At 35.7% G+C, this 26,345-nt stretch overlaps 1 protein-coding gene across 1 annotated transcript in view; it reads left to right on the forward strand.

Annotated features, from left to right (window-relative positions):
• ft (cadherin-related tumor suppressor fat) overlaps positions 1-26,345 on the forward strand; it is a 299,682-nt gene that overhangs the window by 269,336 nt on the left and 4,001 nt on the right. The window contains exon 8 of the mRNA XM_089635628.1: positions 20,877-26,229. Within this exon, the coding sequence (XP_089491754.1) occupies positions 20,877-26,229 (5,353 nt within the window). The remainder of the gene's footprint in view (positions 1-20,876; positions 26,230-26,345) is intronic.

Raw genomic sequence — 26,345 nt, forward strand, 5'->3', positions numbered from 1 at the left:
GATAAGTCTGTTCTATCTAAGACCTTTGCTTGTTAGTCATTCATGTGCTCCCTCTGGTATATTGACAAAACAAATTCGACATATACCTGACAAACCACAAGACTTCTATAAATAATGCATCAATAATGATTATAAAGTATAGTTCACATTATCCTAAAAAAATCTAATATTCTTTTATTTTTGACCACCTGCCTATCTTATGAATAGAATAATCTCTTGAAAGGCTTGAATTTTTATAAATAAGTAAGAATTTTTCAATATATATTACATAACACATTCAAAAGCAATCCACGCAGATAACTTTAAAAACATAATACAACGAGGCACGAGGAAGTATGGCAGATTCAGAGAGATAGCCCATAGCAGTGCGGTCAATTTGTTTTCGACCAGTCCGGTGTCAAAAGAGCCACACTGGTTATTGTTTTGTATGCATTTGGACAGTAGAGTACGGCCATCTTCTCTGTTTATTTCCCAGCGCCGCTGCAGCAATTTATTTGGTGTCATCGCTACATTTATCACGTATATTCCTTATGCTATCTCCCAGCGACAGATCACCAAACATAAATATTTAAATATGTTTTCAAAGACTAATAAGATATTCGATACCTATTGAACAAGCCAGAGATAACTTACAAATTTAAAAATATTATTAATTGTACGAAAAATTGACGCCGCACATATTTCATTTAAAAAATCGAAGATTCGTACCTAATTTATCGAAGTAAATATAATGTTCATAGCTTGTTTGTGAACCTAAGAAACGTAAGTTAGAAAAAGTTAAAAACATCATGCACCTGCCTAATAAGAAATCATATATAAAAAGCAAGCTACCGGCTTACTTCATTTTTATGTATCTCAAAATTTAGAAGTCTCTTTCAATGTGAGTGTCATCAGTTTGTCGTTTTTCAATGCCTATCAAATTCAGCGACGATTTTCGGAAATAACTTTCACAAAATAATTTTTGCAAATTCTCAAGCTTTTGTTTAAATGACAATGAAAATAATCTATTTATGTCCTTGATATATCCCCATCTACAAAATTAAATATCGTGGGGATTTGAAAGCTCAGTTTTAAGGATGGAAATCGTCTTTTTAGTCATCAAGACTGTATGAAGTCAATCTTCGGTATCAGAAGCGCATGAGTGGTTGGTGGTTAGAGGGTTACAAGATTTGCCTGGTGCAGAAACGAGTACGGGAAAAGTTCGGGCATGTGTCGGTAGTCTGTTAGAGTGTTTGAGGCGGAGCTTCCCGCGCGGACAATTACGCTCGTCCCTCCTCCCGGCCGCTATTGGCCGCGCCTGTCGCCCTAACTCATCTCATTGCACGCAGTTATAATATTACCACGGCGAAATTACTATACTAGAGTAAAGAGGACCGGCCCGTCCCGAATTAAGCGACATTAACATTCAATTGATGTAGTGATCCGGCGAACCGCGCCGCGCAGCTCGCCGCTTGCCCGCGCAATACATATTTAATGTCCGGCCCGATCATAATCTCAGGGGTATCTCTCGACGTCTAGCGATCCTTCAGGGCCTTCTACCGAGTTAATGGTCATCTTTATGGGCCTTTACTTCTTCATTCTTATATTGTCGGACCTTCTTTCTTCATGCGAGCCCCCCCGAGCAAAAATACATAACCTTACCAAACTGACCACGTCTCGGTTCTAATTCTAACGTGATAAATCAAACCCCGATTCTCATTATCATACATAAGTACCGATCCCAACATTATCCAGGCAAATAAAAAATTACCTTTGTTTACAAATAATTCATATTCAGGGAATTATCGCGGTGGTTGTGATAAAAATACAAGTTTTATATTCTTCTCTCGACCTGAGGGTATTTATCACTTAATCCGATAGAACCATTTTATGACGTAGTTATCTAAGTTATAAAATGAAGTATGGTAAAAACTTATTTACCTTTTGGACTGTAAGTACCTACTGAAATTTCTCTTTTTTATGGGAGTTATGATTTATTGTCATATGCCTCAAAAATGAGAAAAAAATGCGGTGGATGGTAGTAACACTTAATATTCTCATAAAAAAATATTCTCATTATCCCTCAGTGGTTTAAAACTAGCCGATGTTTAATACTTTACTCTCTTCTCTCTCTTGTCATCAAGATTAAATAAACTCATCTCGCTCAGAGAACCTCTTCCATACAACTAGCTTATTTATATATTTCTGGTCCAAGTAACCGTTACCTGCCTTAGAGCGTTACTTTATTAGAATCGATAAATTTTTATTTTACCAAATCACCGCCTTAAATGTGCTCCATTATCGTTAAACAGTACCGAAAATAGTAGGTATCGCAACCGTTCAAATCGTTTTGTATTTAATATAATTTTTTATAAATGTCTGTATAAAAATAAGCAGGTTAATGCATTCCAGGCTAAAATACCAGCTTAGAGTAATAGTGAATGGGAAAACGATAAAGCAGAATGAAATTATTTTCAGACAAATCTTTATTATGGTTTCAGGGGAAATGTATGGATTTCGTTTGTTATCTCTCAAGCCTCACGTTAATTTTGCTTTTATCGCTATGAATAATAACCCTTTGAACTTTGCTGAAGCGTATCCAATCTTCCTTTGGAGTGACCTTAATACCTTCATCACGCGTTACCAACATTTCCTTGGTAAATCGACAATGTAATGGCCAAAAGTTTAACGGTATATTTTTCACAGGTGTTTTTTCACTATGCAGTATGCATAATGACTTAAAACACTGACTTTCTTTGCCTTTTTTGTAGTTCCCAATGCGTTACACTTCAAATCTAAGAAACGTGACTAGCTTATTCGACATAAGTTTATTCATGATTTCAAATATTCGAGGAACGTTACAATTTTTGTTCACTTTAGAGAAAGAAACGATTATGTAAGTTCCGTATTCTTTAGAGAAAGAAACGATTATGTAAGTTCCGTATTCTTATTTCTTCCAACGATCTAACTGAATGGGTTAATATTTACGTACATTATTTCAATATTTAACTAACGAAATACCGGGAAACTTTAAATGAGGGTAAACGGAGAAAACATACTGATATGAAATACTTTTAAATTATCAAAAATCTAGTCAACTTATTCGTTTTCCTGTTAAAAAATGTGACTGCAGGTCTATAATGAATGAATTGAAAGAGTTCGTAACATAGTATGAGTTCATGTTAATACTGATATACTTATATTGAAGCATTCCGTCATAATATCCAGGAAAAGTACACGTGTTCTCGATATATGACCAATATTTTATCAAGAATTTATCTTACTGTAAATTTGTTAACAGGATCATTATTCTCAGTGTAGACGCAGAAAATATCGTGGAATGTTAGGAATCATACTGTACGCTTTATGAAGAGCTAGCTACCGGCTTACAAGCTTTCAAGTTATTGTACATGTGGAAGCAACTACGGTAAAATTACCATCGTAATATTAATATTCGTATACCCGTTCGTGATGCCATTGCTGCATTTCTTTAGTACAGGCTGGGCGAGTCGCAGTGATCTCTAGCTGCAGCCAGAGCCAGGGGCAGAACCTCACTACCTAATTATCAATATATCCGTTGAAGTACTCACGACCATCATATTATTAAATTCAAGCCTTCACTCTGATGCAGTGTTATGTGAATACGTCTATTCAAATATCAGTAAACACGTTTATCAAACGCAACTGGCAGTAAATCTTTTATTTACCTATCTCAGTGACATTTGAAACACGCTTCATCTTCCAGTGAGGAGCCGGTAGGTGTCGCGGATTCGAGTAAAGATCTCGGCATACCAAAGATGCTGCATCACGTTAAATAATTGTAATTTTTACAAGTCTTTCCACTGCCTTTTAAGTGTCTGGGTGGTAACCCTCCTCTCTATCTGAAGTCTGAACGAAAACTTCAAGTCGACATCTCAACTTATTTATTCACCAATTAAACAGTTGTAAGTTAAACCGCGTTTTTACGGTACAGCGGAACGACGATAGACTGTAAGAGAAGTAGGCATTTTCTAGCAGCGAAAGGGAAATCTACTTCTTGAATTTTTTGAAAATAATCCTCGTTCTTTATAAATCTTTTGACGTCACACATTTAAAAATTCCACTCAATTTTACGTTAATAAAAAGCAACATTAGTGTCAAATTAGGAAATTTCTACAGATAGTTTATTTAAATGAGTCGTAGAAGTTTATTTAATTTTAATGCAGCATACCAATATTGAAAGGACTGAAATAAATCTGCCAACGAAATCTCTGAAATTACTTGTTTCAATTATTTACATTGAATTAAAACGAATAAACAGCTTTATAATTTTTATAGCAAAGAAAATTATGTTTACTTTCAATGGACAGGTATATTGATATTTACATCACCTTAATTTAATACATAGAATCTTATTTTACATTATCGTGGAGATGAATATCACAAAATTTGAATTTTATTACTTTCTAAATATTCAAATAAAATAAATTAAAGTGATAAATAATGGAATTACACGCGGATTTTGATTTTTATTAGAAAACATCAGGTGATTTGTAGAGAAGGAAAAATTTTATAAATTTACTACACCGCTCACAAAAAACACTACACGTTATGGATCATGGATGACAAAATGCTGTAAAGAACTCGGGTGTGGAGATTATTTTTCAAATAAATGAAATTAGAACTCTTTCTACTTTATTGAAATGACTAGATTATTAGAGAAGAGGGTAATAACAGTAACTGTGAAACAGTGCACTTAACTCCAGATAAGATAGCTATGCTAGAGTGTGGTAACTATACAGGTAACTGGCGAAAGTAGGCAGTAGGAACAACAACGAGTTGTCTAATATAAATGACATACACGGATCCCAGAGCATCTATAATCAATATTCCCTGATAAACCGCTATTTTAATCCGACCCGCTAATTACACGAATAAAAATCACGACGTCCGAAAACCAACAAACAAATAAAGCTCGTAATTAAAGCTCATACGGCGTTTAAAGCCAACAAAAGATAAATTAAAACATTCATTTTGAAGCCGGTTCATTAGTCGATAGCCTCGATCAATAACTGATTTATTTATATATTTGTAAGGTCATTGATTTATGCCCGGGCCGGGCAGTGGCGCGCACGCGATGTATGACACTGGGGAGGGGGGCGGCCAGTGGCGGCTGATGATCGATGGTCCCAGGGCTAATCACACACTAAATCTATTCCACCGACTTTATTTCATTCTTCATTCTTACTCTCGAAACTCTAATCACTGAAGGAGAATGTGAGAAGTGAGAAGCGAGAAGAGACTGATATCTTGCGTCTAATTTGGCTATTTCTCACTTCTGAGTTCCGAGCGTTGAGCAGACCATAAATATCCCCGCATCCAAATTGCGCAAACATCGTGACAGTTTTCATTTCTATTACACGTTTACAATGTGTACAAAACGTAGGTAATGATAAATTGAGACTATTTTAAACTTTTTTCAACTAATTTTATTTTTGACCGTTACCAGTTTCAGCTTATTATAGCCATCTTCAAACTGGTGCAATCATTCCTTAACCTTTGGTTTAAATGCATAACGTTTGGGTGGGGGGGCGGTTAATGGGGATGGTACACGATGAATTTATTATTATAATCTTGCAAGTCATCATAAAATCAGTGCGTAAATTCCCTGTTAACCCCTCTCCCTCCCCCAAATGTTATTTACATAAACCATAGTTCAAAGAATAATTTTACCACTCTGGCTATAAAAGCTGAAACTGGTAAGGGTAAAAAAATAAAATATGTTCAAAAAAGTTTAAAATTATTTCAATAAATTTTTATAATGGGAATCCACCACGAATTTTCAGTAGCAAAAAATATAAATTTTTTATAGTTTTGATTTTTCATGATATGGACAAATATTTACGTACATAACACGTTTTAGCTGCCCAGAAGAACTTAAAAAATGAACAACCAAATATAATTGTATAAAATTATCGCGGAACACCTTGCACTTCCATGGATAACTGCTTACTAATTGTTTGTTTAATTACATACGAAAGCTAGGTACCTACTTTCAATATATCCTATTTATCACCACATGAAAACCTTATTATTATTTTTTTAATAATTATAATAATATAATTATTATATTCTAAATTAGCCCATTTTTTATTGCTTTATGACCAACGTTTTCCACCACCACGAAATTATTGTCGTGTAATTTTTGAAATATTCGCAATTACGAGTAAAAAATGGCTAAGTGAACCAAAAAAGTTTTCCAGGACACACCATAAAACTATTTTTAAACATGATACTTCATGTAATTATGTGCTTTGACTGATGGAAATCTGTGTAAAAAAAACTGCTATTTGACCCACGTTTTCTAGAACCAAAACTTTATTTGTAACCCCGTTCAGCAAGTCGAGTGTTGTTCCTCCGCTAACTGACAAGCTTTATGTCACTTTGCGACTCATGGTCATCAATTATCCCCAGCCATTAAGTATCTAATGTTTAGCGTATACACACACAACACGTTTTTTTCACTCAGAGCAAGCCATCCTTCATACATTTCGGCTAAATAAACCTAGTAGTAGTTTTTATGGCGAATCAAAGGTTAACCCAAAACATTTAATATTTTGACTTTTTGGACAACGAATGCCAATAATTGTAAATACGTTAATTTCAATATAAAAGTTGTGATAATTACTGTATTTTATATATATTTTTACAACACAATACTGTAACAAATCATACAAGTCCGCTATTAATACATCAATAATTGTATCTGTATTTATTATATATGTCCTTCATTTATAACAAGGTGTTCTACTAATTTAATTTTACTCCAGAGCAGTGTAACGTAATAATAGCAACTTGATCTTCAACTGACTTAAAATGTCGATTGAAATATGCAAGACGTAAATCAAACTACGCAGCAATATATTGTATTTTTAAACATCAAGATGACAGATTTAAGTACTGACTAAACATCCGTCAATGGGTTCTAGTGCGTAAATAGTAAATTTTTATATTATAGTAAATGTTAAGACAAATAACTTCACTAAGTAGAAACTGGGTGTGGGTAGAAAATTCTTACCATCAAAATAAACATCTGTGCAGTAAAACAAAACGAAATAACCGTTAAAAAACAAGATGCAACAATACATATATTTCTTTAAATACATGCATTATTTTTGTTTGAATTGAAGGATTTAATCTTCCTCCCCAAGGACTGGCTCTCAATTGTTGTGAACTTTACAAATATATTTAAAACTTAAAAAAGAATGAGTGAAACACGCTATCAATTAAGACATGTCCTGATTGGATGGTACCGAGATTTTTTTCGTATGTAACTTCTTTAAATGTTTATAATGCGCTTGTGCGTGTGCTTGAGTGCCACCAAAATTGATAGAATGGATTGTCATCGACAACGAATCTGTCCACCGAGTTTCAGCTCGATCGGGTCAGGAGGTGAGTTAATTTCCACTTCCGAGATTTCAGTTCATTCTTTCAATCATGAAAACAAATCGAAATTCAAATAGACGTATTTAAAAATATAAGACGTTTTAAATTTGAGTAAGTGGGTAGCAACAACAAGAATTGTTAGGTAAAATACATATTTAAAGAAACACTATAATAATGTGATTTTTAAAATTATTGAGATTTTAACACCCATTTGAATTCATTCAGTATCTACGAAATTATTAAATAACAAGCATCTCTTGCAAAAACCACAAATGATTTAAAATAAATATATATTGAAATGTTGATACAAAATAATACTGTATTAAATATGAGAGACAGAAAAGGGGATTGAATTGCCCAAATTCGACTTTTTAATGCATAAGTGTTTTAAACCAGCAAATAAATTAATTCTGTGAGTCCAAACAATAATTCGGGATCATGGTTGCAAGCGGGTGATGATCAATTAATTTTGACACAAGCTAAAATAATTTTTACGTATAACCCTTTGTATTCTGCGCCCTCGTGTTATATTGGCAGCGTCGCGACGCCCCGGGCTTGGCGCACACCGACATATCCCGGCCGCCGCTTATTGTACTCGTTAACGATTCCAGTAATCATTACACCATCTGATATATTGGTTATGATATATAATATGCTGAAAGGAAATGCGACAGTCAGTGAGCACGCAGTTACTGGCGCTTCTTAATCAATTCAGCGCACGCACAAATAATTATAAAGTCTGCGAACGTGCTTAGCTACTTAACTTAACTTGTAATATTATTACGTTTAACTTTACTATGTGAGAAGTTGATGATAAGCTAGTTACTAGTAAAATTACTTCAAACTTAACATTGTGGGAAGTGGATAAAGAACCAGGACTTCAAAAATAACATAAGCCTATATCGAGGTTAACAATTTACATTTGAGTGAAGCATTGAGTAATCACAAACACAAAGTAATACTACACACAAACGCAATATATTTCAAAAAGGAATAAAAAAGATGTAATAGGTAATTTGACAGTATATTGCAACAATATTTGAAACATAACTAATCATTTATCGTTATTCCCAAGAAGAAACCAAGTACATAAATAATGACAGCTAGGGTGACATTCAGTTTTTAAAAAATGGGACTTATAAATATATAAAATCTTATTTTTTAAGAAAGAACAAGGATAAAAAAATATTACGACAATCTTTCAATACAAACATTTTAACTAGCTAAAACATTATGGGTAGCATTTTTACTAATATTTGTTCATCCCTACTATAACCAATTTTAACGATGTTTTAATATTTCTATTACCTAAGTACGTAAGGTACCAACCTAGCTATCTTATTAACTGTCACAAGGCATCACGTTTCATAAATATTTGTTTAGGGGAATAATAAATCTAGTAACAAAATATAATCTACGCCAATTACATAAACATGCCTTTTCCAATTTGATAATTGAGTGATATTTTATAAAATCACATCGATACAGAGTCAACATAATATTCTCCTTGGAGTAATTATATTCCATATACTGAAAATATTCCATATTTAGGTTCATAATATCGACAAATAATTTCTTGCATAACATACCTACCTACAAGTAATAATGCGCTTCGATAGATACGCAATACATTGCACTATTACACACATGTGAACAGTAGGTAAAGTTAAAATCAAGTTACACTAAATTTATTCGAAACATTCATTGTTTCCACCGGATCGACTGCAATTAGCATTCCTCTAATTAGCATCTCATTCGAATATCATTATTCTGGCTTAGAGTTCAGCCAGACTACTAGTATTCCGTTCAGTAAACTAGGAGCTGCGTGTGAACAGAACGGTGAACTAGGTGGTCACTTGTTCAGCCTGTACTGACTTATTTATATGTACCAAGAGACGAGACAAGAACTGAAAACGGTGAACCAAGTCACTTGTTCAGGATTAACTGACTTTTAAATGTTATGAAAACGAGATAAGAAGCTCATAATAATTGGGAACGGTGAACTAAACGGTCATTTTCACCCTAGTCTTTTTTTTTAATTTGTGAAATAATTGGATGAAAAAAATCAGTTCTGGGAAAAAAATCAAAGAACGAGAACGGTATTTTCGCTAGTTTAACTGTGCACAATTCATTTAGAGACCTGATGGTTTTAGAGCAGGTATTTAATATTGTTTTCAACATTTCTGTAATATTGACTAGGGTTGCGAATTGCTCAGAATAAACTGACTTTTCAATGTACCAGGAAACACGATGTAAATTTCTTCAGAACCAGAATAAACTGACTTTTAAAAGTCTCAAGAAAAAAATTATACAGGGTGTATCGGCACGTACCCGACAAACTTTAACCAGCTTTTCCTTAGCACATTTGGAGTAAAAAATCTTATGGGCACTTTGCTGTCCGGTAACATTTTTTTCAATTAAAAACAAAAAATTATAAAAAAATCCACACTCCGTCACTGTCATTGGCATTGTTTCTCGTGTTCAACAGCTGTTATTAGCAAGTGTGTCAAAAAGCGTCTTCGCTCTTTCATACACACTAAATAATAATAGTTAAAAATGAGACGAATGGTGCCATGCCATTTCGTTGTGATTGTAAAAGCGCGCCAATGTAGGTACGTACGTATATTATTCAACGAAACTCGAATAAAATATTGCCAGATGGGTTTTCAAACTGTGACAAAGGATAAAACAGTGGTGACATGTGGTGAAAATATGAATGGTAATTTTTTTGTTACAAAAAAATGTTACCGGACCGCAAAGTGCCCATAACATTTTTTACTTCAAATGTGATAAGGAATAGCTGGTTAAAGTTTGTCGGGTACGTGCCGATACACCCTGTATAGATGAAAAGCTCCAAAGAACGGGTGATGATGAACTAGCTTCAGAATGGACTGACTTTTAAAAGTACCAATACACGGTTGGTAAATATGCAAAATTCATAAGACCACTTGAACAGAATGAATTTACTCGTATCTATGTGTCGCGAGACAATTGATAAATTTGAAACTCTCCCAATAACTAACTAACAACAGCGATGAAATGAAAAATAATGAATTTTTAGAACTGTGAAATATAAAATAGATGGTCTTTCTTACGTTGGAATGTCAAAGATGAAATAATAATGCTTCCAAGAATTGACACTGGTGAACTGCAACTACGTGGTTACTTGTTAAGCGTTACCTTATTGGATGTCCATGTAATATATCAGGAAAGGAATGACACGGATTGAAAGCTGCTCCATACTGCAAACGGTGAATTTCTATATAAAGTGGTAACTTGATAAAAATCAACTATTTCTCGTAATCATATCCTTACAACTAAATGCGATAGTAAGAGATAGTCATTGGTTAATAGTTACGAGTGAAAATAAAATTGGTCGAATTTTAGAGTTTGTGATTGGAATTGAACCCTTAAAAGTACACATTCATTTGAAAGCCAGTAAATCTTTTTGGGAACTATATTCTAAACTAAGTTTTCTAAAAATGACAGGCATTAAAAATTTGTAACTCACCTATAAAATTTTATTATGATTGAAATATTATCGTAAAAATAGGTTTCCAAACAAACCTTCGGACGTCAAACGAATAACAGAACATAATGACATTTCATTTTAATTCACGATAACGTTACACGATTATGCGCAATGATTACGGCCATAACTATTTAGGAGTGTGGGAAATAATGGCCAGATATGCGGTGCTTTATCCACTCATAATAAGAGAAACTTAATGCTTGAATGGTTCAAAACCAACGAGCGATGGATCTATTAACGTCTGCTAATTAAAATTTACGACAAGTACATATTTCATTGCATATGCTTGACTTTTGGTCGCCTGCTGATGTCGCCTTGTAGATAATTTTTACATCCTCTGTAAGGTGTTTTGAATTTCCTAATGAATATTTGTTTTTATACGCGGCTCGAAATAATATTATACTGCTCGCTTTGATCGCATATTTAACCTCGTCTCGCTGATTCCTAAAAGCCACGTTTAAACGATGATTTTCGATACAGCAACTTATTTATTTCTTACTTTACATCACGAGAAGAGGTAAGCTCCTGGCAATATGTATCAGAGATCTATTATTCAATTTTTGGCACATCAAAAAAACGTACGAGGATCGCAAACCAAGTTACATAAGGAATGAGACGTTTGGCCATAGGCTCATTTAATGCGATACAATAAAGTGATAACGAGGTATTCAACTTGAGCAAAAAATCAGCTCTCGTTTCAGATATGTTTTTCTCAGAATTTTTCAATGTAGACAGCGCATTTAACTATTTATAACTGGCTGAATACAAAAGCTGTAGCAAATAGGTACCTTTTAATGATGACACAGAGAAGAAACGTCCATACTAAGCACCTACTTAACAATGCATTTTGAAACACATTCATTGCAATGATTGATTCGATTTCCTCTGCCTGCAGTTTGAGTTTGCAACGGTCACCGATATAAATACGGTCAACTCTAGAAAACGTTTTTAGAGTTCTAACGATCACGTGATAGATGGATACATATTATTAATGACATGACAGGTAAAGAAAAAGAGTTATAATACGTTCCTACTTAACACTGCGTTTTGGAACACATCCCTTCCACTGATCGATTCGGTTGTTTCCGTATTCATTGATTCGTCTGCCACCCAAGCATGCAAAGATTACTGGTATAAATAGAATCAGACCCAGAGAAGACCCAGTGTTATAATAATTAATAGTACTTACTATTAATTATTATAACACACAGAAGAATGTCCATACTAAGTACATACTTAACACCGCGTTTTGGAACACATTCCTTGGACTGATTGATTCGATTGCTTCGTTCGTGATTGATTCATCTGCCTTAATACTAAGTTTGCAACGGTCACCGGTATAAATAGAGTCAGGTCTAGAGAAGTTGTCTAGAGTGATCATGCCCATGCCACATGCCCGTTGGATCGCGGGTCGATGTCAGCATACCAATAATAATTGTGTTGACTATTACACATTCGGCAGACACATTGCAAGGCCGTGAGAATTCATGGCCACGTACGTGACTTATTGGATGTGCCCAAGGCTCTTCTTTGGAGCTAATTCACATCCTAGGTACGTTAAGCGGGCTTGCCTGGAATTACATCCAGGGCCGCAACAAGGGGTACATACGTCAGTGTGCGAAAAAAAAATCTGTTACAAGCTAGAAATGTCTAATAATACAAAATGTGTGGTTCTGGAAGCTTCACCCATAGCTGGTACAAGCTTTCAAGATCTGGCAACAGTGTATAAACGTTATGCACGATGATACTTTCATGTGAAAGCACTGACAATAATATTTTGAAACGGATCGTGGATTGTTAATTTCTTTCAAATCTCCACGAAATATATATTAGTTACCTACATATTCTTGAAACCACTAAGAAGTGTTTTTTTTTTCATTGAGATTTTTTTCAATGCTGCTTATTTTGGTTTTTAACTCCTTTTCGGATATCTGCATTTATAATTCAGTCACATATATTTTACTACTTATAGGTACGTATCAAAGACTTTAAGAAATCCATTCCTGCATTAAAAAAAAAAAATTTTGACTCCGTAATAACTTTTGCATGCACACTTGCAAATAAAAATAAACTGTCTAAAATAATGACTCAGTGATGAAGACTACCGCATCAAGTGAAAATATGCAAATTCAAAAAGCCGCTCCCTCGTTCGGCCGCCCGTGTACACCGCGCACCTTACACATAATGATGCAGCGCCCCTGAGGTAGGTAAATACTATTGTAAAGGTACATAGCCATTTCCAGTCTAAACTATTTAGTATTTAGCTATGGTCAAATGATTGCATCTCCCAGAATAATGTGCACCATCAAGCCATTTTAAAAAACTAATAAAGTCAAGCTATTTCCTCGCAAGTTAAATATTCAAAATTTAATATTTTCCATCGTGTCTTATAATTACGGACTAGATTCTTAATGATCTCCCATAACGTTACAAGATAATATATGTTGTATCATCGATAAAATATTAGCTCTATGTACCCGATATAATTTATCTTTAAACAATAGCCTGCGGACAACAAGTTTTGATGTATTTGTATACCAATATTTCGCATTATAATATTTTATACTCGTCAGGCCAGAGGATAAAAATCTGCGTACTGTGGTCAAAGTAAAGTCATATAATATATTAGACGAAGATTTGCACTTTTTTGTAATGCTTATTCTTATTACCCTGCATTTCCGAAGAGGTAACCAAAAATTTTGGTTAGTTTTGCAATAGGGAAACTATTAAACATGCAAATATCTTATCTAATAGTTTTCATCATTTTAACAGATGATTTAATGAGATGAATCCATCCCTAATTTGAAAAATGTTGGCAGGGATGAGGAAGGCTGGGAATCGTTTGGCTTATTACATGGTTACATAACATAGCAAAAGCCACTTCCAGCAACGTTTCGATACTGAACGGTGGTCTCCCGCTTCCCGCCGATCACTCTGAAACGAACTGCAAATAATATACTGTCACATATATCTCAAAAAAACCTTTCTCTCTAGATCTCACTGCCACGATGGTCATACTAAGAAATATTGTGGCCCAAATATTGTGATCCTATGTAGCGAAACTCTGCAAGTAACTGCCACTGTTAGGTATCTACATTTTGATCTAAGCAACTGCCGTTGGTACTTGGTACAGTAGGAACAGCCACAGGTAGAGTTACTGAGTACTGAGCGCAAGCAGGTAGGCACCGGGTACCGAGCGAGCCACGGTGCCAACAAACTCTTTATTGTCTTCTGTCTAAATTATTTGGGGGATTTACGGACCAAGTTGCCGTTCCCAGTTCCCAGTTCTCAGTTCTCAGCGATTAGCGACCCGATTTATGTGTGTCAGCCGTAGTCAGCCTCAGAGCTGGACGAATGTTCTCATCGTTATGCGATCGACACGATTAAAATGAATACACATGGTATCAGTAAATTTTCGTGTCACTTTGATCGAGTGCGACAGAGATTTATGGATCTCTCCGGCAGATTGACGCCGGACACCTGGAAACGGATTCAATCAATACAAATTACACCAGTAACTCTGCTTGACAATAAACGCATTACAACCTTCGATATGTTATTCTAAATTATTACAAAACTGTTTACAGCGCAACAGCGTATAAGCATCGACACTTCATTAATTCCTACTTTATTGGGAACCAGATGATCATTCTTATTGTTGAAATTATTATTACAATTTGAATGTTGATTATGTTCCTACGCAGAATAAGCTTGCAAAACTCCCGGCCAGTTGGTAGTTGGTTGGGTAGCTGTGTGGAGCAGCGCTGTAAATCTAACGATTTATTTATTACTATTGGACGGATGGTAATTTATTCATAACCAAAGCTTAAATCATCTAATCAACCACGCCGCGAAAGCCTCAAATGCCTAAATTAAAATGTGACTCAGGCCGTGCAAATTATCCAAGGTTTATATGCAAACTGTGGCACATCCATTTTCCAGTTCGAGACAAGCTTCGGAGCCTTATCCGGTTCATTAAAAGTTTTCCGAATCCGAGGCTTGTGGCGTGTAGCAAATGTTCTGAATAATATAATGATCACTATTAGTGATTTCAGTCACGAGATAAAGGCGAGTATTGTTCTTAAATAATCGCTACACAAAAACTTCATTTGCATGTAACTATTTATTGCAATGTTTTTATTACGTTTTTTTTATTTATTTATATTTACGTGATACACACGAGTTTCTACCACCCGAAACCAATGGAAGGACGGCAACCCGTCCGTAAGATATTAATATGTTCCTAAAGGTTTATAGGTAATAGATATCTATTAGGTAATAGATATCTCAAAACTTAACCTTACTTTATTTTATATTATCTCCACACAAGAGGCTCTGAGAAAAATAATTTTCCCTAAAAGCCTATGCCATCTTTGGGGTGATGTGTGGAGGCTTTTTTAAGGAAAGGAAGAAAAAAGGTATTAGGGTGGATAGAAATCTGGGTTCAGCGTGTCTAGGAGTAAATGACATATGGCAGCGATGTTAGTTATCCAATAAACGGTTCCTGGGGCGGCGGAACGTAAGAATTATTCATGTCGTGGCACAAAAAGCCAAAATTTGCACAATGCTTTACTTGGTTATCGAATCTTCTAAAACGACTTGGATCGTGTTCCTTAAGAAAATTTTAAATACAAATACTTTTCATTGTACACAATAACAATTTTTACAATTTCACTGACGAGGTTTACTTGGGGATTGTTGTGAGATTGATGCTGAATGAGAAGTAAGGGATGTGAAGAATAAAATAGAGATTGGTAAGTACCTGGCTATTCAGATCTGGTCACTAAAAATAGCAATATCCGTTTAAAATAACATGTTATCAAAGAGCACTGAACGAGGTGCAAATATGCTATACCTTTATCAGTTTGTTAATTCATATAGGTAAGTAGGAACTTAAAGCACACACACAAAGTTTACAATACTTTGTGTAGAGCCAGGTGGTTTCTGAAAGTATTTCGTTTCTTACAAGGAGTATTTGAAGAACTAACTTGGACTTTTACGTGAAATATTCGGGAACAATTTTAAGCATTTTTCTGCAAAGTCCAGTTTTTTGTACTGCTCTTGCAAAATGATATCGAATTACAGGGAACTCTTGAAGGGTTGGTATAGCAAAGAAGCCAACAAATATTAAAATCTCTGTAATCGGCGAACTAACCGCAGAAGATCACGAGTTGCGCATTGGCAATAAACCGCACGTCCCCGAGTCCCGGCCATACTGGTACACGGTGGGTAATATCCTAAAATAAACGACACAAATATGCAGCCGCCAATGTCGGTGTTTTAAGGGAATGACTCCATCTTTTAGTTCATTTGATGTCCCCGCCGATGGAAATAATGAAAACTTTTAATTCGAACTTCTTCCGACGGTCTTTTAGTAGGTACCTACCATAAAAGTACACTGCGATTTGCAGGTTCTTTGAGGGTTTATAATAAATTATTGACTTAGAAAAAGTCACGTGAAATGATATTTTTTTAATAAATGAAATTAATATGTGGGTTTAGCTCATGACGTCACTGTAATAATAAACGGGTTGTTGTATTATATGACAAAGATTTATTAAAGTCTCAATCATATAATACAAGAATGACCATATCATATCCGTAATCCAAGAATGAGAATATCCATCATATAATACAAGCTTGAACCGTATTAACTGGCGATGTATTGAACAATTTTTACTAGTTTTGTTAACGAAATTTTAAACCAATTTCTCTAATCATGAACCTATGATAATTTTTGATAAAAATCATGGTTAAATGCTAACTCAACACAATGACTATTCAACACATCTATAAAAAGTGATATAAAGTCATTAAAACTATGAAAAAAATAAATTTAACCTAACCAAACCTAACCTAACCTAACCTACTTAACTCAGTTAATGAAGTTTTTATTTCATCACTTTCCATGACTTTTTAAAGATGTGATGAATTATCATTTTGATGATTTATCCGGTCACCAAAAATCATATATTTAAATATATTTTTAAAAATCAATCTCGATTTGTAACTAACTATTGTGCCGTTTCCCAACAGTGGTAGGCAGAGGATGGACCGACAAACTATTTGGCCTAGCTTTTCCTTGCTTTATTCACATTCATAGATCGTCCCATTTATACCCTTATGTTATTCTGAATCTTGACATGGCCCGACTCAAATATGTGGTTCACTTGATCGTGCCATGTCCTTCCTATATGTTAAAGTAGTACTTATTTAATAAAGTAGCAGATAGGTATGAAGTTCATAAAATGTATGTAGGTATATGACAATAAAGAGCACATAGTACTTAGTAGGAAGGTATTAATAATGTTTAAATTTGGTAGATGTTAAAAACGTTACATATGTTTTTCTAAAAATTGCTGTGGCTTCTGAAATAACTACGATTAAATAGTTTCCTTTAAATACATCTATTTGAAGTTCACTTTTGTTTTCGGAATTAATGCAAATCTTGGAAGCGGAAATTTACCCACATCTCCGACATCTAATCCAGCTAATACTCTCTGCAGATAGACTCCTTGTCGATGACACGCGAACATATACGCATTTCTCTGAAATCGAATGACATTAAAATAGTTAATATATCAAATAAATTTCGGTCCTACCCGATAGGCATTTGGCGATAAATTCGGTTCCTGGGGAGGGAGGTATATTCCTCAGTCAAACGAAAAAAATAAATTTTAAAATCGATGTTTTATAGTAAAAACAAACTTTTTTTACGGGTTGATTTTTTTTTTTAATTCTGAAAAAAAGAGTCTTAGAAAACCTTCCAGATACGAATAAATATATGTATAATCATCGTGCAAGGGTCACATTCGCGGAGGTAGACATTCCAGGCAATTATTATTCTAAGAGTAGCTGATCGATTTCGCAAATAATAATTTATCATGAACATAATTTGTACTGCGGCACGGCGACCCGATCCCTACCACGCTTCTGTGGGTACAGAGCTACCTAAGAATGTCTTCTGCAGTTCAAACGATTTTCCAATATATTTGAAAAATATAAATACCTTAAAATTTACTAATGGGATTTATACCTCGTATCTGATAGTATTATTGTCCCAGCGTCTGGACGATGTAGGCCCTCTGATTGGTCAAATTCATATTATGTGATTCGGATAAATTCTGCATTGGGGGTCTGCAGGCAAAAAATACCAATCTGCCCCTCAATTTTAAGCAACCGTAAGGTTCATTTCGGTTTGCAGGCGACTGGATACAAAAAAATAAGACATTAAAAATTAAGACACGATTTCATACTGAAAAAGAATCGCCACATGTAATACGACATTTCTTCAAAAATATCGTTTCTCCTTATATAATTTTTGGATAATATCGAAGAAAATATATTTTAGAAAGTTTATAATCCATTGGATTAATTAAATTACAGTGAAAATTATCCACAATTACGTGATTACGTTTGACGTTTGACGAAAAAAGCACGCGTTCATTCAATATGGCCGGCAATAGCTGGCCGACACAGAGCGCACCTCTGGCGGTGTAAAAACTAACCAAATAACTGGCGCGAATATTTAAATATGCAAAATTACTTGACCATTAAGCGTTTCATAAGAAGATTTCTTCTGGAAGTTTATTTAAACTTTGCAATGGCATTTTTCATTATTATTTATAATTTTTTTTGCTTATTAATTATATCTGATTTTATATTGACATGTTTTATAATTTCTAAAATTTAAAAATTATTTATTTGCGATGCTTTAATCCTGATTGTTTATTTATATCTTAAGAAATAGGGTAAAAATACCGTTTGAAGAGAATATGTTTAATTTTTTTATTTAGTATTTCAACTTTCAATTTATTAGAATAACCGTTATTAAATGTTATTTGTCTTATGAATATATTGTTTTATGGTTTTATGCAATTTTTTTGTTCAGGTCTTAAAATACTTCACACAGGATATAAAGCATCACAAATAAATAATTTCGAAATTTTAGAAATAAGAGAACATGTTTATAAAGGTAGATATAATTAACAAGATTTTTTTTTATAAACTCTCTTTTAAATATTTTCCCGCTTAACTGGTCTTTCATATTGTAATTCCTAATTCTTATAAACCCAGCCTACTCTTACCCCTCCCCCCTCCTTCCACTTCTTTTTTTATAATTGTAATCTATATTTAATTTTTGACTTCGGTGTATACTTCGTTCATGAAACATGTATTGTTTGTATATAATAAAGTGATGTTAAAAAAGTTATTTGTTTTTTAATAAAATAAAGTTTAATAGGATAACATTATTTTATCTATTTCCATTGTATATCAATGCATACGTACATAATAAAATGTAAACATTATATTTATTTATTAATTGGACAGTTTGTATAGCGCCGCTTTTGTGAGATATCACCTCAGGGGCGCTATATTGTAATAATCTACCTTTATATATAGATTTTTACTCTCCTGATGAAGGTGTATATATATTCTAACTTTAAACTTTATTAGATACAGTAACAGTTTTAGGTAAAGAATTACCACCAGTTGGAGTAAAATTTACACCTTTTAATTAAACCGACTGTTAATCTCATCGCACAATTACCCTCCTTTTATCCATAAACACGGGTACAATTAATCAATATGTAATAATCTATTATTTCAGTCAACTTTGATATAACTATCTTTAATTGTTGTGACAAACTATACGATATTGATTCAACTTATAGACATTGACGGTTGTAACACATATTTAAGCACTGCAAGTCTCCTATGAGCAAATTATATTAGGTACCATAATGGGGCCGACAGACGTAGCTATAAAAGATCAAAAGATATTTGGCTTGGCGTATTTCGGCATATCGCTCGCCGTACATTTCCAATTGAAATGTATGGCGAGCGATATGCCGAAATACGCCAAGCCAAATAACTTTTGATCTTTTATAGCTACGTCTGTCGGCAGCTTTACAGTTAATATCAGTGCCGAGGAAGAAGTGCCGCCCGCAGGGCCTAGCAGCAAAAACCCGCGGAGCGGGTTTTTAACTGCTAGTATTGAATGATTATGTCTAGAATTTCTGTAATGGGTGCGGTTCGTGTCCAAACATCTCATTAAAGTTTATGGATTCTGACAAAATAAATAACATCTCAACTAAAATTTATTTATCCTTCGAAATTGCAAAAAAAACATACTTATGTGAATTGTATGACTGATTCATTAGAAAAATCTGTGATGAAATATGGTTTGCTGGTTCTGTTTACACTGTTAAATATTTCTAATGAACTATTTGTTCAGCAGTTGTCCATATGAATTTAATTCACCTGTTGCAAAAAATTGGAAATTTAAGGCTAAGTAAGACTGCTGGGATCACTGTTGAATTCCAGAGGGTAGCCAATAGTGCTGCAATAGACAACGAGAAACTACTTTGAGATCGTCTGCGGGAAAAATGCATCGGCAACAATAGGTGCAGAACTTTGCTGCAATCACGATTCAATACAGAAATCATGCGCAATCAGTTTCTATTAATCTCCTGCAATAGGTATTTGCTTTATTTTAAAGCAGCATGGTCGAGTATAATTGTTCACGTTCTTACATTTCTACAATTCTACCCTGGCTGCGCCATAGTTACAGTGGTTGCTTTTAGCAGCCACAGATATCTACATGCACAAGTCACAGCTAACAACAGAAATAATAGTTCGGAACTGTTTATGTGGAGGGATACTCGCGATATAAACTTCAGGAGCATCATTAGTGGCTGGAAATAGCTTGAACCAACAAGAATGAAAAAAATGGTAGAATTATCATGATGTTTATTTTTCTTATTCAACTCATTATGTTCATTTATCACGCAAACAAGAGGCTGAAAAGTCAAATCCACATGCTTAGAACATAATGTATAAAAACTACTTGTTTTTTCCCGCATTTAACACGTAATTTTATAAGATGTACCTGTACAAGATTTCCTATTTAACTAACAAATTGTTTTCTTTTTTCCAGGATCACCTCCCCTGACTGGGACTGGAACAGTCCGAATCGTGGTACAGGATGTAAACGACCACAGTCCTGAATTCGCCAGACAATCCTACAGGACCACCATCTCAGAAAATCTTCCAGCAGGCACCGAGGTGCTTGCTCCCATAGCTACTGACAAAGATACAGGAATCAACTCTAAGATTCGATACAGCTTACTGGGAGACAAAGTTGACAGGTTCCACATTGATCAAGACACTGGAGTCATTTCTACATCAATTAGTTTGGACAGAGAGGAGTCAGCAGAGTATTACATGACCCTGATGGCACAGGACTGTTCGGCCACTGATCCCAGAGCCACAACTGTCAACCTCACCATCACTGTCTTAGATGAGAATGACAACTCCCCAACATTCACCAGCGAACGCTATGTTGTCAACATTCCAGACAACACCGTTCCGGGAAAATTTGTCTTTGGAGCAAAGGCCATCGATGCAGACATTGGACTCAACAGCAAGATTGAATACTCACTCAGCGGAGAAGACGAATCTAAATTTGTGATCAATGTTGAAACTGGAGTCATTAAAGCTTCAGATGAATTCAAGGCACACATCAAACTCGACAAAACATTCAAACTTCTCATCAGAGCTTCGGATCATGGCATCGTTCCAAAATACGCAATGGCCGAATTGAAAGTTTCCTTGAAATCTGCCAACCTGTTTCCAGTTTTTGTCTCACCCCCTAAAACATATTTCACTTTGAAAGAAAATGTAGCCGAAGGACAGTTGGTTACCAAACTGAGTGCAACATCTCCCAAGAAAGAGACAGCTGGGAATATTCAATATGCAATCGCAGGAGGCAATGTGGGAGACGCTTTGAAAATCGATGCTGTGACAGGAGAAGTACTTGTTACTGGAAAAGGGTTAGATTATGAAACCTTACCACTGTATGAAGTCTGGATAGAAGCCAGAGACTCAGATTACCCTCCACTGCGAACAGTCTTAGAACTGGAAATCAATGTCACCGACTCAAATGATAATGCTCCTGTCATTGAAAGCGCTTTGTATAACTCATCCGTTCTCGAAGAGGAACCACCACCACTGCTGGTTGTCAAAATTGTCGCCACTGATGCCGATTCCAATGAAAATGGTCAAATCTCCTTCAAGTTAATCGACGATTATGAAGGAGCTTTTGAACTTGATTCCGAAACAGGGGAAGTCTACACAAGCATGCGATTAGACCGGGAAGATATTCCATTTTACGAACTGGTGGTAGAAGCTGTAGATCACGGAAATCCTCAAATGACGGGAACTGCTTCTGTGCTTGTGACAGTTCTTGATAAAAATGACAACCCTCCAAGGTTCACCAGATTATTCAGCGTTAACGTCACAGAGAATGCAGATGTTGGGTCATTTGTCATCAGAGTTACAAGTTCAGATCAAGATATAGGACAAAATGCGAATGCTACATATAGCTTTACCGACAATCCTGGAGAGAAGTTTGTTATTGATCCAGTAAGCGGGAATGTAACTGTTGCCGGCCCACTTGACAGAGAACAACAAGACGAATACTTGCTCAAAGTAACAGCTGTAGATGGAGCATGGAGAGCTGAAACCCCACTGACCATCACTATCCAAGATCAGAATGATAATGCACCAGAGTTTGAACATTCGTACTACAGTTTTAATTTCCCAGAACTCCAAAGGGATGTGATGTTTGTAGGACAAGTCACCGCCACAGACAGAGATAAGCAAGGACCCAATTCAGTCATCTCCTATTCTCTGCAACAACCTTCTGATCTTTTCACTGTGGATCCCGCATCAGGAGAAGTATTTAGCAAGAAAACATTAAAATACAAGCAAACACAGATGGAGTCCTCACCAGAAAATATGTACTCTGTCATTATTTTGGCAACAGATAACGGAAAACCTCCTATGTCTTCTGAGTGCCTCGTGACTATCAATGTTGTAGACGCAAACAATAATGCACCTAAATTTGATCTGAGGGAATATTTATCACCTGTTCCTGAAGGAGCAGTTGTTGGACAAAGAATAATGAAAGTAGCAGCTAAAGACGAGTCTGATTTTGGTGTCAATGCTGAAATTGATTACTTACAAGCAGGAGGAAACGGTACAGAATATTTCATGGTTGATAAATCTCAAGGTTGGATCGTTGTTACCAAACCAATAACAGGAGCAGGAAAAATGTACCTCTTGAAGATTCAAGCAGTCGACAGAGGTGTGCCACCGCAGCAAGATGAAGTGTTAGTGACATTGGTTGTAACTGGTCAAAACCGCTACTCACCTACATTTACTGCTCTAAGTTATCAAGTGATTGTACCAGAAAATGAGCCAGTTGGTTCTACTATCCTGACTGTCAGTGCTTCGGATGACGACGATGGTCCAAACGGAATGGTACGATACACAATCTCTAGTGGAAATGAGCGAAAAGAGTTTGGTGTTGACGCTGTCACCGGTGCTGTCACAATTTTACAATCTCTGGATTATGACACTGTTCAAGAATACCATTTGAATTTAACATCTGAAGATCTTGGATTCGAACCCCTACAAGCAACAGCTATGCTAACTGTAACATTGACCGACATCAACGATAATGCTCCAAAGTTCAATCAAAGTGAATACAACGCCTTCTTGCCTGAAAACTCTGCTCCAAATAGTTTTGTTTACATTGTTCATGCTTACGACAAAGATTCGCCTAAAAATTCAATCATTCAATACTCAGTTGTTGGTGGTTCAGGCAAAGATGTATTTGAAATAGAACAAAAAACTGGTAAAATTTCTTCCAAAATTAGCTTTGACTTTGAAGAATCAAATGCTTATTCTTTGGATATTGTTGCTGCCAATCCTGACTCACCAATGTACGGATCAACCAAAGTCATAATCCACATTACCGGAGTAAATGAATATTATCCGAAGTTCATACAACCAGTATTCCACTTTGATGTGTCAGAATCTGCAGAAGTAGGAACCAGCATTGGTCTGATACAAGCCACTGATCAAGATGCTGGAGAAGATGGTAAAGTTTACTACTTGTTCGTCGGATCCAGCAATGACAAAGGTTTTGGAATAAACTCAGAAACAGGAATCATTCTTGTGTCCAGGAATTTGGATAGAGAAACACAAAATCGCGTAGTTTTAACTGTAATGGCTAAAAATTATGGAGGAATACGTGGCAACGATACAGACGAAGCCCAAGTTATTATATCGATTCAAGATGGAAACGATCCACCAGAATTCTTACAAAAGTTGTATGAAACATCAGTTTCAGAAGGAGCAATACACGGCACAATGGTTATGACAGTGAAAGCTATTGACAAAGATGTGAGACCACAGAATAATCAGTTCAGTTATTCGATTATCGGTGGCAATACAGACCAAGCCTTCAAAGTGGATCCACAAACTGGAGACATAGAAACAGCTTTGCAATTGGATAGAGAAACAATCCCGCTGTACACACTTATTTTAGGAGCTATTGATACAGGAACTCCTCCACAAACTGGTACCACAACAGTGAAAATTACATTGAGTGACATCAATGATAATGGACCTGTATTTGATCCACCTGAAGTAGTTGGCTATGTAACAGAAAATGAACCCCCGAATACCAGCGTGATGACTTTATCGGCAACAGATCCAGATCTGCCACCAAACGGTGCTCCGTTTACTTATTATTTGATTGGAGGAAAACACAAAAACTTGATCAAAATGGAAAAGCATACAGGTGTTTTACGCACAACAAAAAGCCTCGATAGAGAAATTACTCCAGAACTCGAAATTCTGATTGAAGTTGAAGACAGTGGTACTCCAAGGATGCATTCACAACATTACGTGAAAGTCGTTGTTCTTGATCAAAATGACAGTCCATCCACACCAAGATCTGTGCATGTGTTGATTCACGCCTTCAATGACATCTTACCCATAGGTAAAATTGCTGATGTGCATCCCAACGATCCGGACACTAGTGGAGAATACAGTTGTAAAATTATTAACGGACCAAACCCAAATGGAGTACTCAATGTTCCAAAGGGATGCGACCTTCACGCTGCTCGAATTACATCAGGTCAGGGATATTCACTATCAGTTTCTGGTAATGATGGTAAACATAGCAATGTCATATCTACAGTAACTGTTGAATTTCTATCATTTGATAACTCTACCGTTGATCAATCCATAACTGTTCGTGTCGAAAACATGACAGCATCCAAATTCTTAGCGCACTATTATAGAAGCCTGCTTGATTTGATGAAGAGTAGTTTGGATGTAGACGACTCACTGTCTTTATACAGTTTATACGAAGTAGACCACGGTCTAGAATTATCAATCGCCATCAAACACCAGCGTGGCTTACGACCAAAAAGTTATGTGTACGATAGACTCAATAGAAAACATGAAGCTATGATCCTCCTTTTGCAATCTCCACAAATAAGAATAGGTTATTCTCCGTGTCAAACACTCATTTGTCAAAATGGGGGAATCTGCAGCGAAGAGATAAGAGTTCATGAGGACACAAGCATAACAGACAGCCAAACGCTAATATTTACATCACCGTTGGTAAGCCATGACTTTACTTGCAGATGTACAGAAGGCTTTACAGGCCCCAAGTGTGAAAAGCGTCAAGATCCTTGTACCCCAAATCCATGTCAGTCAGGAGGAAAATGCAGGAGACAAGGATTTGAGTTTCAATGCACTTGTTTGGCTTCACGAGAGGGGAAGACATGTGAGCTGGAACGTGGAGATGCTTGTTCTGGTAACCCATGTCGCAATGGTGGCTCTTGCAGAGAAAGCTCTGATGGGTCAACGTTCTTCTGTCTGTGCCGCCCAGGATACCGAGGAAATCAATGTGAAGCAGTGGCAGATTCATGCCGGCCCAATCCTTGTCTTCATGATGGTCTGTGTGTCAGTTTGAAGCCAGGGTACAAATGCAGCTGCCTCGACGGTCGTTACGGAAGGCATTGTGAAAAATCAACATTTGGCTTCAATGAACTTTCTTACATGACATTCCCAGCGCTAGATGCGGCAACAAATGACATTTCTATAATCTTTGCTACAACCAAATCTGATTCACTTTTGATTTATAACTATGGCGCTCAGACTGGAGGAAGATCTGACTTTGTTGCCATAGAATTAGTGCGAGGAAAAGCAATATTTTCATTTGGAGGTGCTCGTACTTCAATTACCTCAGTGACTATACCTGGACACACTGGAACTCTGGCAGATGGAGAATGGCACAAGATCACAGCAACAAGGAATGGTCGAGTTGTTTCTCTCAGCATTGCCCACTGCTCTGAGCACGGAGACACATGTGTGGAGTGCAGACCTGGAGATAATGCATGCTATGCTGACGATATTGGACCAACTGGGTAAGAATAATTTTCGTTTTTCATACAATCTTTCTTTAAAAAGATTATACAAATCACAACATGACATTTAATATTATTTCATATTCAAACATGATGAGATAAAACAATATACCAAT

This window comes from Hesperophylax consimilis, chromosome 9 (genome assembly GCF_061612785.1).
Source record: "Hesperophylax consimilis isolate HC1 chromosome 9, BYU_Hcon_1.0, whole genome shotgun sequence".
NCBI classification, from domain to species: Eukaryota; Metazoa; Arthropoda; class Insecta; order Trichoptera; family Limnephilidae; genus Hesperophylax; species Hesperophylax consimilis.